Here is an 18,431-nt window from a genome sequence, read left to right as displayed (position 1 = left end):
ATGCGCGGCTTACAATATCATATCACCAATTTTTTTTGGTTAATGTGCATCTCTAATCTATGCTCGATTTGGCTAAAGTCAAACTCAATTCGACTCGGCACGTTCTAATACGAGCCAGGTTCAAACTTTGCTATACTCAAAACGGCTCGGCTCATTTACGGTCCTAATTCAAATATGATTCAAATTTGTACTTCATTCAAAAACGATAAAATCATTACTCAAGAAATCTAACTAAAACTAAAAAATCACTATAAGAAATTCTGCAAATTCGAAGAAAAATCGAAAAAAGCGTACGTATTCAAAGATAAAAAAAAAAAACCCAGTGAGGGATTGATATCACATTGTACCTCAGAAATAAAACTCATAGACATATTGATCACTTTATACATATTTAAAATACTATCATGAAAAGCATCTATAAGAAAAACATAATCATTTTTTATAACCGAAATAAAATAATTATAAAATAAAAAATAACAAACTCATAGAGGAAGACAGGTAGTTAAAACTATATAGCTACTAACTTGGAACAATACTGTTAAATATCATGTATAAATTTTCTGTTAATTAAATATCATGCTATAGTTAAATGGAAACAAATCTGCTGTGATTCTTGAGAATCACAGGACCCTTCTTTTTCAAATCTATCTATTCATTTGTTTTGAGATTTGTGCATATAAAATAACAGATTTTGAGATTTGTGCATTGAAAAAAAAATAGAGGGGTGGATTTGGAAAAGCAGGGTCCTGTGATTCTTTTGAGAACCACAGCAGATTTATTTCCATAGTTAAATACAGGTAATAATAGAGGTGATGTGTCATGCTATAGTCAAATATCATGTATAAATTTGCAAACTGAGAGTCCCCAATTTACTACGGGAATAGATGTCATGCTAGTTAACCGGTACCACTGTTCGGTACTGATCTGGGTCAGGTTGAAATACAAAGCCGATGTTAGGTTTTATATTTGCTTTTATATTTTTGGGAGTTGAGATAACAAGGTTAAGTTGGTAGGGTTAGATACTAATACCAATGTTTAGTACCTGATTGGTATCGATAGATAGTCTCGTACCACTTAAAAAGAAAACCCAAAAATCCAGAAAACTAAAAATCAAATCTTTGTCCTGATATATATACAACTAGGTTGATTTTATCCTAATTTTTCTCATTTATTAATATTCATAGAGTGAGTCTATGGTACTATGCATATCACGGGTTGTTACCGTGCTACGAATCTATATTCGAGTTTTCAAATCCTAACGGTTGATCCGAACCGTTCATCTTGTTCTCCATATTAATATGTCTTTGTAGACCAAATTTTACATTTTTTGAAATTTTTTTACTATTTTTTTAGATATTTAGAAAATCACTTGATCTGAAAATTCTGGACCATCCAAAAACAATGATTTTCAATAAATCTAAAAAAATAGTAAAAAAATTTCAAAAAATATAAAATTTGGTCTCCAAACACATATTAATATGGAGAACAAGATGAACGGTTCGGATCGACCGTTGGGATTTGAAAACTTGAATATAAAGCCGTAGCACGGTAACAAATCGTAATATGCATAGTACCATAGACTCACTCATATTCATATGTTTAAAAAAAAATTATGCTGGAGGACAAAAGGCATTTCAGTAACTTGAAAACACAAGTAGAGACAATATTTGTGAAGGATTGTAATATTTAACCACTTTTTAACTACTGTATATAGTGAAAATATTTACCGAAAAAGATAGTATTCTTTGCCTTTTTCTATAAAAGAACTAGTGTATATGCCAAACACATTTTAATAAATTTGTTTATAAAAAATATTAAACTTTTGCTATTTTAAAATTTGTATTATCATTTTCCTTCTTTAAGTTTTTTATTAAACTTCTAAAATATACAAAATTGTCTTTGCCAGTAATTCAAAACTATTAACGTGGGATAGCCCTTGCAAATAATCCATCCTAACATTCCAGAATATTAACATAGGTATGGTGGCCGAGTATTAACATAGTCCTCTAACATAAATAATACAAAAAGATATCAATGAAACAATTACATGAGAAAACTCTTTGCAAAAAATCTGACCCAACAATCCAGATTAATAACATGGGTATTGTAGCCGAGTATTAACATGGGCTTCTAGCATAAATAATATAAAAATGGATCAACAAAACAATTACATGAGTTGTCATTGCAAATAATATGTCAGACTACTTTACAACTATTTTCATGGGCATAGGATCAACTATTTACATAAGGCTTCAATAAAACATATTATATGAGGGGGCTGTCTCTCCCAATATTATTTATATGGGTAGATATGAAACAATAGCATGGTTAATCACTCTCATTTACAAGGGTGATGTTTTCTATAAGATATCCCATGCAACAAGGTTTATGAAATCATAAATGCCAATTCTTTTACATGAGACCTAAATAACCATGCAACTAGCTGGTGTTATCGTTGCAACAAATCAAAATTCTGGTAATGCAAAGACAATTTTTTTTTTATTTCATCAAAATGTTGGAATATATATCTACCACATACAAAGAGGGACAATAAAGGAGGAGGATCAACCAAGCTCATCCTCGTGAAAAACAAATTAAATATACAATTTGAAAGTTTATTTTTCATCATTTTACGCTAGTTGAAAAAAAAAAAATAGAAATTTCATTTCATCCCATCTCCACGAATTTTGATCGTACGAATATATGAGGTATTCAATATGTAAAAATACAATATTGTGGGCTATCACAAAAAAAAGAAAAAAAAAGAAAAACTATTGTGTTTGTGTGACGCTGACACGGCATACTTTTTTTTTTTAATCTTATTTTCTCTTTATTTCAAGTCATGTCATTTTCATCTTAACCTCCTTAGTTATGTTTTTAATTATGATCGAATCGTTCTTATAATTTATGCTTTTGTCTTCAAATTATCTAATTTGTTGTTCGTTTGGTCATTTCATTTAAATTTTCTGGTCCCAAAGAAGATCTATAATTTTAGATTGTACTAATATTTGTACATAACCAACCAAGAATATCTATAATTTTATTTTTAATTTTTTGAATCTTTTGATAACTATCTTGTTATTAGTTATCGTGATTGTTAAATAAATAATTGTCATGAGGAGTGAATTCGGTGTGCATCTGGTGGGTAATTAATAATATCATTTCTTCATGCATATTTTGCAATTCTCCATTGACTTTCAACTTTTGGACCGATGTCAGTGCATTTCCTCTTTTATTTTTTAATTTTTTGGTTTTCAACATGGCCCCTGTGCTCCGCAATTTGAGGGTGAAAATCTTCATTAATGGAAGGAGAAGGAAGACGTTTACTCCCTAACAGTAATCTTTACACTCTAATTTGGGGGTGAAGATTGTTGCCAAAAATCACTACGCGTTTACCTCCGCACAGTACGCGTTCATCTCCGCTTCTTCAGTTCTGAAGCAGGTGAAAACTTCGGACAGCTGCGGTCTGAGGCACCGTTCACCTCCGCACAATGTATTTTCCTTCCTCTCCATCTGCGTAACCTCAATTGGAGCACACCCCTAGAGTCCTAGACCTCATTTCCTCTTTTTGCTTCCGATTTTCTTTCACCTTTCGTTTGTAATATTTTGAGTTATTTGAAAGTAAGATAAGGCACCTTTCTTTTGATTTTGCTTTTATCGGTATCAAGAGTTTGTAAATATACATTGATAATGATAAATCCTAGACGTTGATTTTTCATCTTATTTACTCGCAAACAAAATCAAAAGGTAATATTTTTTATGTATATGTAAGGAAAATAATATATATCGTATTTAACTGTTTTATTTTAATATCTTATTTTAAAATTTTAAGTTATAAACGTTAAAAAAATGACCCTCCCCGTATTTTAATTAACGGGCTGGCTGATGAGAGCCCAATTTTAAACGGCCCAAGTAGTTCCATCCACTTTTCAACTGAAAGTATAAGTCGAAGTCGAGAACTCTTAATTACCGGGAACATTATATATCCGGTAATATATGCAATCACAGCAGCTGCCTCCTTTTCACTTGTTGAGATCCCCTGTATAATATGTTTGTGGTTGTGGCCATGTAACCGGAACTTTCCTACTAGGCAGAGAGTCTGAGCCACTCTGATTTTTTTAATTTTTTTTTTCTGAGGACAGTGTAAGACTTGATCGTACAATCACTAATAATTCAGACTTGGCTCAAATTTGTTTTATTATTTCCCAATTTTAAGACAGAAAATGCTTAATCAGGTTTCAATTTTATTCACTGTATATATGTTTCCAGAACCTGCGTTAGTCAGGGAAGTAAACTAGGCGGTTATTCATACCGTGGCAGTCTTTCCTCAAAAGAGAAATAAATCGCGCCGGTCAAAAAAATTAAGCCTTAAAATCATATCGAGACAGATGGGTGTAGATTTTAACAGCAGTCTTTTGACTCAAAAGCAGCAAAAAGAGGTGAGAGAAAAATTTATTTGAACCATTTTATTCAAGTCTAAGAAAGAAAACTTTAGATAACATATCTAAGGGTTGTTTACATCTTTAATAGTTTAATGGACATCTATTAAAAACTGGATGTGTCCATTCTTTACTTATCAATTCTTTTTGTTTATGTAGGCGAAACGCTAAATAAGGCGATAATTAACACAGTTGCAAATATTCTCGGTGTGCTGCTCGGGTATGCGCTAGCAGCGCTACGTAAGTTTAGCGTTTTATGAAATTGGAAACGCAAAAATTGTTTTTTTCTCTTGCCCCAAGTAAATTTCATCCACGCATATCCAGTAAAAAATGATATTTATTAATAATAACAATTATATCTCCTATGATCACTAAATTCTTTGATGAGTCTAGCGGCAAAACTTATTGGTTTCACTTCAAATGATAAGTCAAACTGTTTAATTTGATTTACTTCAAAAGTTATATGTGTAATTGCAAAATTTATACATTTTCGAAATAATTTATTGTAAAATCAAGTGATAAAAAAAAAATTATATGCTAAGTTTATTGCATTTATTTTTCATTATTTATTGTCTGTTTGACTTTAGACCTAAATTAATTTGAAACTTATAAATTTTTCATGTAAATGCATCACTTGTGAACAAGGGCGGATCCAAGATATCTGTCAAGATAGGGCACTAATAGAATTCAAATAATTAATTGAGTTCAAATTCATTAATTAATCAAGTATTAGCTAAAAAAAAAATCTATTATACATCAGACTGTTACATCCAATCTACCGATTTTTTATTGGCTGTTACCAAATTGTCTGACTTCCATGCCAGTACAGATAAGCTACTTTCATACATTGCCACTATGGGTACAAAATATGTGTATGTGTATTCTCATACAATACAAAATAAAAACAAACAAAAGAAGGTAAAAGAGTAAAATACTTTTGTAATTTCGATTTCTGAGACACAGATCATAAGAGCACTATGTTAAGCACTATGTTACTCGGATACTTCAGATTGGGAGTCGTATTCGTATTGGATACGTATTGGATATCCGTATCCGATATCGATACGCGTCTGATACAGCACCGATACGTATCCGATACGCCAGCTGACGTATCCTTACTCAGCCGATACGGTCGCCGATACTCCGTTGACACTCACAGATACCGCTGGATACTCTAAGATACGGCATATCGAACCAGCGCCGCACCAGAGCCCGTAGACCGCGTGCCGCTCCCGTCAACCGCGCCTGTAGACCAAGTGCCGCTCCTGTGGACCACGTTTGTGAACCACTGCAAATCTCTATTTTTTCTGCTTAGAGCGGGATTCTATTTTTTCTACTTAGATTAAGTCTTTATTTTCTTCTACAAATTTGATTTAAATTATAATTATCTAAATATAATATATAAAATAATAAAAAAAAATATATATATATATATAATAGGCGTATCGTATCCTAGATTTTATAAGATTACCGTATCGCCGTACCCGTATCCATACAACATAGTATGAGAAGGAAGTTCATCTCTCTCTCTCGATCCTACAATCAAAGAAAATTAAAACTTGGCTCAAATAATAATTAACTGATACAAAATTAATTTGGTAGATTTCAAGAAAAAAACATAACCAACGGTACTGGTACAGTAATCAATGAATCCAGTAACACAACTAAGAAATGAAATAATCTAATTTAGGTAATATGCAATGTAAGTTATGTAATATAACGAGTCCGCGACAGCGAAGTCTGGCACGATTCTACTTGGATTGGAACAGCAACAGCGATTCATTAGGTTCTTTTTTTCGTTAGATCTTGTAACAAAGAGGAGAATAGTCAGAGGGCGTGCTGGTTTTTGGCTAGGTCTTTTTTAGGCTCTCTGACTCGGATTGGAACAAATGAACTGGCAGGGAAGTCTTCTTTTTGTTCTCGCTGAAACAACAAGTCTTTGCCATGTTATTTTAAATTACATTAGGTTAACAAAAAGTTTCAAATCTAGAGATAAACACTTAATTGTCTATCTTTGGATCTTCATGGATCCGCCCTGACTGCCACTGGTATTGCCTCCAAGAATGTTGTCGGGCCATAGTCATACCTGTCCTTCGCCACTTTTTCAAAATGCACAAAGTATTCCCAAAGCAACTGCAACAAGACTCAAGAAACTATTCATCTTTAACATTATCATCATCATCATCATTGTAATAATAATATTCATGTATCTTATGATTGGCTTAAATTATCACAAGCTAGTTTTTGTGATTTTAAAGTTCAAACAATCAATCCGAACCGCTCAACATAATCTCTATATTAAAATGTGTTTCAAGACCAAATTTTATATTTTTTGAAATTTTTTAACCATTTCTTTAGATATATGAAAAACCACTATTTTGGATGGTCCAAAATTATCTGAAAATAGTGATTTTGTACCTATCTAACAAAATAGTTAAAAAGTTTCAAAAAAAATATAAAATTTGGTCTCCTAGCACATTTTAATATGGAGATCATGTTGAGCGGTTCGAATCGACTGTTAAGACTTTGAAATCGCAAAAATTGGCTCGTATAACCTAGGCTGAAATTGTAACGTTATAACATTATTATTATTATTATTATTATTATTAGCAACAGTGATGGTAGTAGCATTAGTATTAGTATTAGTATTAGTATTAGTATTAGTATTAGTATTAGTATTAGTATTGGTATTAGTATTAGTATCAGTATTGGTATATATAATTGTTATTATTATCTTTTTTTGCTGGCCGTAAAATTTAGGATAATGTGTGGATGAAATTTGGTTACTCATAGTAAATATGACGGGCAGGAGAAATGCAAATTCGCTTTTCCAATTTCACGATCGATCGCTAAACTGCTCTAGTACTGATCGGTACAAGCAAAAAGATTTCCTTGATGGAAAATTTTTTGGTGCATTGTGGGTGTTGGTCAAAAGCAACGGGACGAGAGAATCTTCGTCAAAAGTCTTTGAGTTTTTCTCCAATGCAACAGCAATAACGATTTAATTCTTGCAAATAACTATTTTGCTAATGATATGTTATGCTTGTAAAAATTGGTCCAAAGGTACATTTTCCACATTTATTCAAATTGTAAATGTAGCCTCAATAATCGACCAAATATGACCCAAAATCCTCAGGCTTATATAGTCAATTTGTTTCAAAAAAAAAATGCTACAATTCAAAACCATCTTTTCAAAACAACAAATGTTTTGTGGCTTTGCTCAAAGCCTCAAAGCAAATTGGCTACCCATAGTATGCAAACTTGGTCGAGTCAGATCGGAATCGGCTGAATCAGAACGGAATCGGACGACGCCGATCCGATTTTTGACCGAGTTAAGCGGTCATCAATTTTTCATAGAAAAACCGGATTAAATAGTGGTGATTCAGCCGAATCAAGCGAGTCTCAACCAATTCTCATGATTTAGAGGCGATTCTCTCTAAGATAAGCCGATTCGGCCTTTTATTTGCGTTAATTTGGGTTTATCAAAGAAACCCTAGTCGAGAAAAGAGAAGTAGTACAATTGGCTAGAAAAAAATTCTAAAATTGTTGTACTTAAAAATCAAGAGTTCGATTCCCCTCACGACTTCGCAGCTTCCGCAAAGATTTTCAAAAATAGAAGGAACCGTAGTTGATTTGAGAAGAAAGAAAATTGGCACCTGTCGAGAAGAAAAGCCAATAAACACATCTTAAATGGACTCGGTGTACAAGTCCATGAAGCACATAAATAGAAAAAGTAGTCGGTCCATTATAAATCAAGAGCAACGAAAACACGAGATGGGGCCACTTACAAGTAGCGCTGCCTTTTTTTACTTCTTGTCTCCATTTCAATTTTCATTGGACCCATCCATTTCTATAATTTTTTGCATTTGTATATTTGTTTTTTAATTGTTTTTTCATATTTTCTATCCGTCTGTTTGATTTTCTTCCTCTATTTTTCATCTATATATTTATTTCATTTAGAAATCAAAACTATTTTATTTATCAATTTTTTTCTATTTCTTTAGTACAAAATAAGCTTCTGCAAAAATATCCGAGTTTCCGATCCGATTCAGCTGATTCTGACCAATTCACCTGATTCTGATTCCCAAATCAAGTGACTGATCCCAATTCCAATTTCGATTTTTCCTTCTATGATACTACTAATCAACAACACAACGAAAATAAGTTAACAATTAATTTTGTATTCATAGTTAGTATTCAAGTCACATTATTAGACTTGATTCGCTATATTGCATTTTTTTTAACTAATTAATTAAAAATAGACGGACAACAAAACCTGATTGTTCATCAGTACATGCACACGGAAATTCATTTTAAAGTACATTGGCCAACTTTAGTCTTCTTAATATTGCTTTTCTTATACATCAATGATAAATGGAATTATTGTCACTAACAGAGCAACAATTCATACATCAAATTGATCAAATTACGAAAGCAGCTTTCTCAAAGCGTCAAAGCTTTTTATTCTCTTCTTAACATAATAGATCAGATCATATCATACGTACAACATTTAGTTATAGGCATCAGGGTTGGCAAGAAGAAATGCCTCGCTGCCCTTGATGATACCTTCAAGAGCACCTTTGACCATTTTCTCATATTGCGCACTGTTTGCTCCAGGCATAGGCGTGTATGTCAAAACTATCTTTGCCAAGCTTCCTCCTGTACCATTTGGCGAAAACTTGACGTGGTACGAGGAAGACTCGAAAAAAACACCGAGTCCGCCACCTCCAACCACTGATGACTTGATCTCACAGTTCTCAACATCCTGAAATTCGAGGCGTCTCTGTTCATAGCTAAAAGGCATCGCTGCATCAAGTAAATTAATTAGTTAATTAGCACAATTTTTTTACATTAATAGCAAAATACTCTTTGATTAAATCTTGTTTTATAAAGACCAATACAATTACTCCTCTATCAACTATCAGATAAGGTAAAGGAAAAAAAGTTTACCAGGGCCGAAGTTGATTTGCCTGACAGTGCCGACCCCACCATCACCCCCAATATTGACAGCGCTAACGATCCTGTCTGCTGCAATCTTAGGAGCCAAGTTGTGCCAATCCAAGATGGCCGCCTTGAAAAGGCGAGGTGCCGGGATGACAGTAGTAATCTCGCTTGTCAAGGTACAACTCATGATCGATGTCTGCTTTTTGAATTGAACTGAATTGAATGTAACTAACTGAGATGTTATTACTATTTGGAAATTGTGGTGTTGATATGTAATTAAGTTTGTGAGACTAAGAGTGGTTTATATAGAGATCTCTACCAGAGTAGGTGGGCGTGGAACAAAAATTCAATTTGATTGCAATAATATTATTCAGGGGCGGACCATAGTTATGGCGGAGGTGCTAAACCACCCCAAGATTTAAATTTTTTATTATTAAGAATATAGAAACCTTACTAATTTGGAGATTCGTCTTTAGACTAGAGCATTCAGGGGTCTTTCTCTAGTGTTTGAACAAAGTTAAAGGGCTTGAATGTATTTTAAAAACCAAAATCAAATTTATTTCAATTTGGGCAATTGAGACAGTGGATCCTTCCGTGCGTGAGCAGTGGAAAAGAAGAAAATTAAAACCCTTTCGAAACTAGAAAGGTAATACATAGAAAGGGAACCGAATCCACTGCCCACCGGTGGGCAGGAAATTCCTGCTCCAAGAGTCACTGCAGAGTGGGCTCCCATTTAACCCTAAAACCAAAACTATTTAAACCCTGAACCCTTTAACAGTAACTGGGCCCACCCCACAGTGACTCTGGGGACAGGAAATCTGATTCCCATAGAAAGAATTAGAAATAAATGGTATTTTATTATAGCATCAGCAAAGCTCCTTAAAAAGACAATTCTGTGTATTTCATTATTAACATTGGATCCAACAAAATTAAAAAAAAAAAAACAATTCCCAAATTTCAGCATCTCCATTCTTCATGACTCTACCAATTACTCAGCATATCCGTTCTCCACTAAATTTCACTTCTTCGGTTCTAAGGGGTAGTAGAACATCTTTAGAGAATTGTAAGAATTTCAGATCATTGATAGAAAAGAATATTCAATTTTTATAATTATAATCATACCTGAAACTAGTTTTAGGACACAAAAGAAATTTAAATTTCCATGATTGCAACTGACATGGTGTCAGTATAAAATAGAATGAATTAAGAATGAAGTGAATTTATTTGTAAATTTGACATCTTCATTTATTAAATTATTAGATTTGTGTCATGGAACTAAGGATGAAGTGATTTATTTGATAGACATGACACTTTATTAGTGTTAGTTATTTATTGTATCTTTTTTGTGAATTCAAATAGTGAATGATCTTCTTATCTTGTGTTATATTGTTTTTATGTATTTTTTTATTACAAAAAATTTAATGATACTATTTAGCCCCCATACTCAAATTTTGATTCCGCCCTGATTATATATTTACCTGGATTGATAAGTCTGAATTGGTTAATTTTGTAATCAATTAATGCTTTTGATGAGATTATATATTATACTGATATCAATATGGGTATTTAACCATCATTTATAAATTTTTTGACTCCGGCCGCCCTTGCCTTGGTCAAACCAAAATGCTCAATTTTTTATTTTGCCATTTATGATATTTCAAAAAGATATAGAATTATGTTTTTTGAAGTTTAAAACAAATTTCAAATTTTGTTTCACTCTAAAAATTAAATACATAATACATATTAAAGGATCCTCATATCCTCTAGTCACACGTACATATTTTCTAATAAAGAAAACGGAGGTGAAGATCCACTGCTTATATTATATTATATAAGTCAGATTGTTCATATCAGTGTTGTAAATAATGGTATGTGCTCGTCAGATGGACATGGTGTTGTCAAGCAATTAATCAAGCATATCATAAATAATCAGCTATAATTAGGAATAATCAGTCGATTAGTCGGGAAAATCCGTGACAGTTTGATCGCCGCCAACGACTAATCGATTGATTAATCAGTCTAAACAAGTGTTTTTTACAACACTGGTTAATATAACTCAATTATCTGACAATTATTTATTTTATATATGTATTCGTAAATTATTAGTTCCGTATTCATATCTATTTAAGGTGGATTAATTTCATTTTACATTTTGACATCTGTTGACTATCAGTTTTTGTATCCTCTCACTGATATTAGTATATCTACTCCGAATTCACTCTGTTTACCCCTCTACCAATACCCACTCCTTAATTGATACTTGTGGATAGGGGTGTCAATAGGTACGATACGGATAAAGTGGAAGCATTTTCATACTTATATCTACTAAGTGGAAGCATTTTTATATTTATATCTACTAAGAATTGACCTTATATATACTCTACTCTTACTAAGTAAGAATTGACCTTACCCTATCATATCCTTACCCGTTAAAGTTATCGGATAACGAAACGGAAGCGGGTGAATAACAAATAATACTAATATAATAAATAATTTTATTATATTTTATAAATAGAACAATAATAAATGTGCAATAATATTACATATGCAATCACATTACTAATAAATAAATGTGCAATAATATTACATATGCAATCACATTACTAATAAATAAATGTGCAATCAATTCCAACTAAATTATTTCTTTATAAAACAAGTAAATAAAAAAAAAACTAATATCTCTTTCGAACAAATTCAATATTTAACTAAAATAACAAGAAATAAACATAAAAAGAATATGTTTAATATTTATCTTATAATAAAAAATCACTACAATTGCCAACCTACCATAAAAAAAATCACTAAATGACAACAGCACATAACTAGTTATTATTCAAATATTATTATATAAAAAATCAGGCAAATTAATTTCTCCATAAGAAAATGATTCTGATATGGATGAGACGGCTAGCTCCATCAATTTTCATTTGAAGATTCATCTATTCATTAATTAATTAAGTTAAAAAATGAAAAACGTTAAAAAGGCTACGCGCGCATATTAATTTTACCATCCATACCCTGTATCAGTGAGCTCAATCATTTTGCCATCTATGCTCTCTATCAAAGCTTGCTCAAGCATTTTGCCATTTATGCCCTATATCAGAAAATTTGCATATGTACGTAACATATTGGCTTGAATTAATTCAAAAAAAAAAAAGGTGCAACTTTTACTGCACAGCTTGCTCAGTCAAAGCCAAGCTACGCTACGCTATCATATACATCTACATTTCATATTAGAGTAAGGCTTAATGCTATAAAATATAGCCTAAGGCTTTCCATGCTACGGCCTCAAAAGTCTATCGTATAAATCTTAAACATCAATCTAAGTAGTTCATTAAATTGGTTATATAATAAACATGCAGAATATCAATTTTTACTATTTTAAAAAAAAAAATACTATCTTTTATTATTTATGAAAGATGAGCAAAAAATGACTTAAAAATAAAAGAAAATTGTTAAATATTTTAAATCATTTTTGGCATCTTTCATAAATCATAAAAAATAGTAAAAAAATTTTAAAAATAATAAAAAATTGATATTCTACAAGTTTATTATATAACTAATTTACTGAGCTACTTAAATCAAAATTTGAAGTTTATATGATACGTTTTTGAGACCGTAATACAGAAAGCCTTATACTATCTATAGCACCTAAGTCTTACTCTAACTATTATGTATAGCACAGGATTGTTAGACCTCATTAATTGAGAAAAAAAGACAAGAAATCGAAGAGGAAAAGAAAAATATATTTGACACAATATTTGGAATGCGCTGGAACAGAAGAGGCGTAATTTAGGTGCATTGAAATGGAAATAAATTTAGATGCACTGGAAGTGAAAGGTTAACCTATAGAGTGACGGGTATGAAAAATTATTATTTGTATCTTTACCTATTTAGATAACTAATAAATTTAACGAAATAAAAAAATTTATTCATACCCCTCTTATCGAATATATATGACACGGGTAGGTTAAACGGCTAAAAATAATAGAATTTGAGTTCTAGGTATGTAAAAAGATCCGGATTATCCTGAATCCACATATATAATTCGAATCCGGATTACATGGAGCAAATAATTCTTAAATTCGGAAACCTACGAAGGCTAAAGGCTTATATATTCTTTGTCCCCGTCACTTTATCTATTGTGGCTTATATATTCTTTAAACCCTATGTTTGGTTGTGGTCTAAAGGGTAGAATAAGGAGTTTAGGCCTCGTTATTCCACCAAATGTGTCTTAATTGAGCCGGACTAAGATGGCATAAGCCGATCTTTAGGCCGGCCTAAATTAAACCACCTCACGATGGTGGTTTAATTTTTATTCCACCTCGTGGCCTAACTTGAATGATTATAATAATATTTTATTTGTATATAATTAGTATAGTATTATTAATAATTATTATTAGTATATAATTATATAATTAATATCTTATATTGTTAATATATTAAATAATTATTATATAATTAATATCCTTTTATTAATAATTATTAATAATAAATAAGTATCTAATTATTATGTTATATTGTTAATACATTAAATAATTATTATATAATATTGTAATATATTATAGTTATTATTAATATATTAATATTATGTAATTAGTATATAAATATATAATTAATATGTTATATTGTTAATATATTAAATAATTATTATAATAATATTATAATATTTTATAGTTATTATTAATATATTAATATTATATAATTAGTATCTTATTATTAATAATTATTATTAATATATAATTAATATCTTATTATTAATAATTATTATTAATATATAATTATATAATTAATATCCTATATTGTTAATATATTAAATAATTGTTATAATAATATTATAACATATTAGGATTATATAATTAATATTTTTTATTCATAATTATTATTAATATGTAATTATATAATTAATATGTTATATTGTTAATATATGAAATAATTATTATAATAATATTACAATGTATTATAGTTGTTATTAATATATTAATATTATATAATTAGTATCTTATTTTTAATAATTATTATTAATTTATAATTATATAATTAATAACTAATATTGTTAATATAGTAAATCATTATTATAATAATATTGTATTATACTATAGTTGTTATTGATATATTAATATTATATAATTAGTATCTTATTATTAATAATTATTATAATTATATAATTATATAATTAATATTTTATATTATTAATATATTAAATAATTATTTTAATAAGATTATATAATTAGTATCTTTTTATTAATAATTATTATTAATTTATAATTATATAACTAGTATTTTATTATTAATAATTATTATTAATATATTAAATAAATTTTATAATAATACATAATATTATTAATATATTAATATTATATAATTAGTATCTTATTATAAATAATTAACCAATTTAGGCTTTCAAAACTTTAGTCCTCCACCAACTGTAACCAAACAAGAAATAGTTTAAGCTATGATTTAACTTTAGACCTCAACCAAACATGAATAATTTAGACCGGCCTAAGTTGGAATAACCAATTTAGACCTCCTTAGCTTTAGGCCATACCAAACATGTGGGATTAACTTCATAATCGGAATAAATAAATAAAAAAAAATGAAAAGCACGCCTTGGGAGTTGGGACTTGGGTTTTTTTTTAATCAAGTTGGATTTTTTTTTTAATTAGATTGAACATGTGCATTGTCTATTTAATTAGATTGAATTTTTATTGCATTTTTAACTTATTATTCAATTTTAATTGTATTGTATACTTCAAACCAAATAAAAAAATACACAGGGGTTCAAGGCATATTTGATCTGCGTGGATAGCCCATATATGCGCAAAATTGGTCAAAAGGTATTCAAATTGCAGTGGAAATTAAATATCAAAAACTTGAAATTGCAAATGTTGCCTCCATAATTGACCAAGAAATAGGTGCTATAATGGAGTAGTCATTGATACTGATAGTCAAAAGTTTTTATTAGTATTCAAGTCATGTTATTAGACTTGGTTGGTATATATATATATATATATATAGAGTTAGGCTGGGGTGCTATGGATAGCATAGTGGCCTCTATGCTACGGCTCAATATTCGAGTTTTCGAAATCCAAACGGTCGATCCGAACCGTTCATCTTATTCTCCATATTAATATCTGCTTGGAGACCAAATTTTATAATTTTCTGAATTGTTTTACTATTTATTAAGCTACTTTGAAAATCACTAATCCAACAGTTTTACTGTTTTGTGCAGCCACCGTTGGATCAACAATTTTGTAAAATACTTAATAAATAGTAAAACAATTCAGAAAAATGTAAAATTTGGTCTCCAAGCAGATATTAATATGGAGAATAAGATGAACGGTTCGGATCGACCGTTTGGATTTTGAAAACTCGAATATTGAGCCGTGGCATAGATGCCACTATGCTATCCATAGCACCCCAGCCTAACTCATATATATATATTGCATGCATTTTTTTAACTAATTAAAAATAGACTGACAAGAAAACCTGATTGTTCATCAGTACATGCACGCTGAAATCCATTTTAAAGTCGAGCTATAAAATGTTTTCGAAAGACAGTGGCCAACTTTAGTTTTCTTAACACTGCTTTTCTGATACATCAATGATAAATGAAATTAATTATTGCCAGTAACAGAGAAACAACTCATACATATCAAATGGATCAAATTTTGAAAGTAGCTTTCTCCAAAGGGTGGAAGCTTTTTATTCTCTTCTTAACATAATCGATCAGATCATATCATACATATATACAAGTTGTATTTAGTTATAGGCATCGGGGTTGGCAAGGAGAAACACCTCGCACCCCTTGATGACACCTTGAAATGCACCTTTCATCATGTTCTCATACTGCGCACTGTTCGCTCCAGGCGTAGGCGTGTATGTCAATACCATCTTTGCCAAGCTTCCTGTATCACTTGCCGAAAACTTGATGTGGTGCGAAGCAGACTCGAAAAAAACACCGAGTCCTCCACCTCCAACCACTGATAACTTTACCTCACACTTATCAACATCCTGAAATTCGAGGCGTCTCTGTTCATAGCTAAAAGGCATCGCTGCAACAAGTAAAATTAGTTAGCACATTTTTTTTACAATAATAGTAAAATTAATCCTCTATCAGGCAAGGTAAAAGAATAAAATTAAGTTTACCAGGGCTGAAGTTGTATTGCCTGACAGTGCCGACCCCACCATCACCCTCTATAATAACAGCGCTAACGATCTTATCAGCTGCAATCTTAGGATTTAAGTTATACCCATCCAAGATGGCCGCCTTGAAAAGGCGAGGTGCCGGGATGACAGTACTAATCTCGCTTGTCAAGGTACAACTCATGATCGATGTCTGCTTTTGAATTGAATGTAACTAAGGGAGATGTGATTACTATTTGGAAATTGTGGTGTTGATATATATGCAAGTTTGTGAGACTAGAGGGTTTTATATAGAGATCACTACCAGAGTAGATAGGCGTGGAACAAAGGTTAAAATTTCCTCCTTTTTTTTAAAAGAAGGGTATTTTATATATATATCATACTAAACTTTCATAATATCATACTTATCCTTCTAAAACTTTCAAAACTTTCAAATTTATTGTTTTTTCTATTAAAATAAAATAAAAGATATATAGCATTTTAAAGATAAATGTTAAGTATTTTAATCGGCCGGTTGTGAGGACAAATTATTTATTTTCTTGCTTATGACGCACACGCAAGCGTATACCTAAATGTCACTGTATATGTGTCACAATTAGAGAATTAAATAATAGGTTCTCAAAAACCGACCAACTAAATGTTACATTTTTTAATAAAGAATAAAATTGGTACTTATTAAATTTAAAATAATTTTTAATAGAACATACAATAAATTGAGTATATTTGTGAGTTTTTAAAATTTAGAAGAGAAAATATGACATTATGAATTTTAGAGGGAACAATATGTAATTTCAAGGCTTTTCAAGGTTATACATGAAATTCCAAAAAAAAAAAAACGTTTATAGCGACCTACTGACCTAGTAGGCTAGTACAACAGTTTTGAATTTCTACTTTGAGTCTAGTTGGGGGGTCCCGTTGCTGGTTCCTCTCCCGAGTTTTTTAAAAATATCCAAATTTATTAATATTTTATTATAAGTAACCAGATGTTTGAAAAAATTATATTTTTACTCAAACTGTAAGGAAATTTTACGGTTTGGATTAAAAATTTAAACCGTAAGATTTCCTTACGGTTTGAATTTTTTTTTTCCAAACCGAAAGATTTCCTTACGGTTTGGTTTTTTTTTTTTTTGCTTTTTTTTTGCTCTTTTTTGCTTTTTTTTTTTTTTTTTTTTTGCTTTTTTTTTTGCTTTTTTTTTTTTTTTTAGCCCAAATTTGCAACTCTGGTTAACATATCAAAACACCTTCAAAAATCATGAAAATTTACCGAGATGCATTGTTGACTTCATAGAATAAGACTGTGAAGTTTTATACAAAATCTCATAACAGATCATGAGGTATCGGCTCTCAAAAATTGCCTGAACTGCTGAAAGAGTGCTTCTGAGCCCAAATTTGCACCTCTGGTTAACATATCAAAACACCTTCAAAAATCATGAAAATTTACCAACATGTATTGTTGACTTCATAGAATAAGACTGTGAAGTTTCATACAAAATCTCAAAACAGATCGTGAGATATCGGCTCTCAAAAATTGCCCGAACTGTTGAAAAAGAGTGCTTCTGAGCCCAAATTTGCACCTCTGATTAACATATCAAAAAACCTTCAAAAATCATAAAAATTTACCGACATGCATTCTTTACTTCATAGAACAAGACCGTAAAGTTTCATACAAAATCACAAAACATATCGTCAGATATCGGCTCTCAAAAATTGTCCGAACTGCTGAAGGAGTGTTTCTGAGCCCAAATTTGCACCTCTGATTAACATATCAAAACACCTTCAAAAATCATGAAAATTTATCGATATGCATTCTTGACTTCAAAAATTCATGTCGGTAAATTTTTCATGATTTTTGAAGGTGTTTTGATATGTTAATCAGAGGTGCAAATTTGGGCTCAGAAGCAC

General features: G+C 30.6%; 2 protein-coding genes and 1 long non-coding RNA gene across 3 annotated transcripts; 1 reads left to right on the top strand and 2 right to left on the bottom strand.

The window, feature by feature from the left end:
• Positions 1 to 8,734: 8,734 nt before the first annotated feature.
• On the bottom strand, positions 8,735 to 9,660 carry LOC144558858 (pathogenesis-related protein 1-like). Its single transcript, XM_078307764.1, has 2 exons — positions 9,390 to 9,660; positions 8,735 to 9,245 (listed from the first exon to the last, which is right to left on the bottom strand). Exons 1-2 carry the CDS (start codon positions 9,568 to 9,570, stop codon positions 8,950 to 8,952), a joined length of 477 nt encoding a protein of 158 aa, XP_078163890.1. The 5' UTR covers positions 9,571 to 9,660; the 3' UTR covers positions 8,735 to 8,949.
• Positions 8,759 to 16,131, top strand: LOC144558875 (uncharacterized). Its single transcript, XR_013513037.1, has 2 exons — positions 8,759 to 8,889; positions 16,077 to 16,131. It is a non-coding gene; the product is annotated as an uncharacterized LOC144558875 (long non-coding RNA).
• Positions 16,053 to 16,848, bottom strand: LOC144558863 (pathogenesis-related protein 1-like). Its single transcript, XM_078307779.1, has 2 exons — positions 16,533 to 16,848; positions 16,053 to 16,438 (listed from the first exon to the last, which is right to left on the bottom strand). The coding sequence occupies exons 1-2, from the start codon at positions 16,711 to 16,713 to the stop codon at positions 16,146 to 16,148; spliced, it is 474 nt and encodes a 157-aa protein (XP_078163905.1). The 5' UTR covers positions 16,714 to 16,848; the 3' UTR covers positions 16,053 to 16,145.
• Positions 16,849 to 18,431: the final 1,583 nt, after the last annotated feature.

The sequence above is a fragment of the Carex rostrata genome, chromosome 1 (genome assembly GCF_964058835.1).
Source record: "Carex rostrata chromosome 1, lpCarRost1.2, whole genome shotgun sequence".
Classification (NCBI taxonomy): Eukaryota; Viridiplantae; Streptophyta; class Magnoliopsida; order Poales; family Cyperaceae; genus Carex; species Carex rostrata.
Note: the sequence above shows the minus strand (reverse complement) of the source record. Positions and strands in the feature narration are given on the sequence as shown.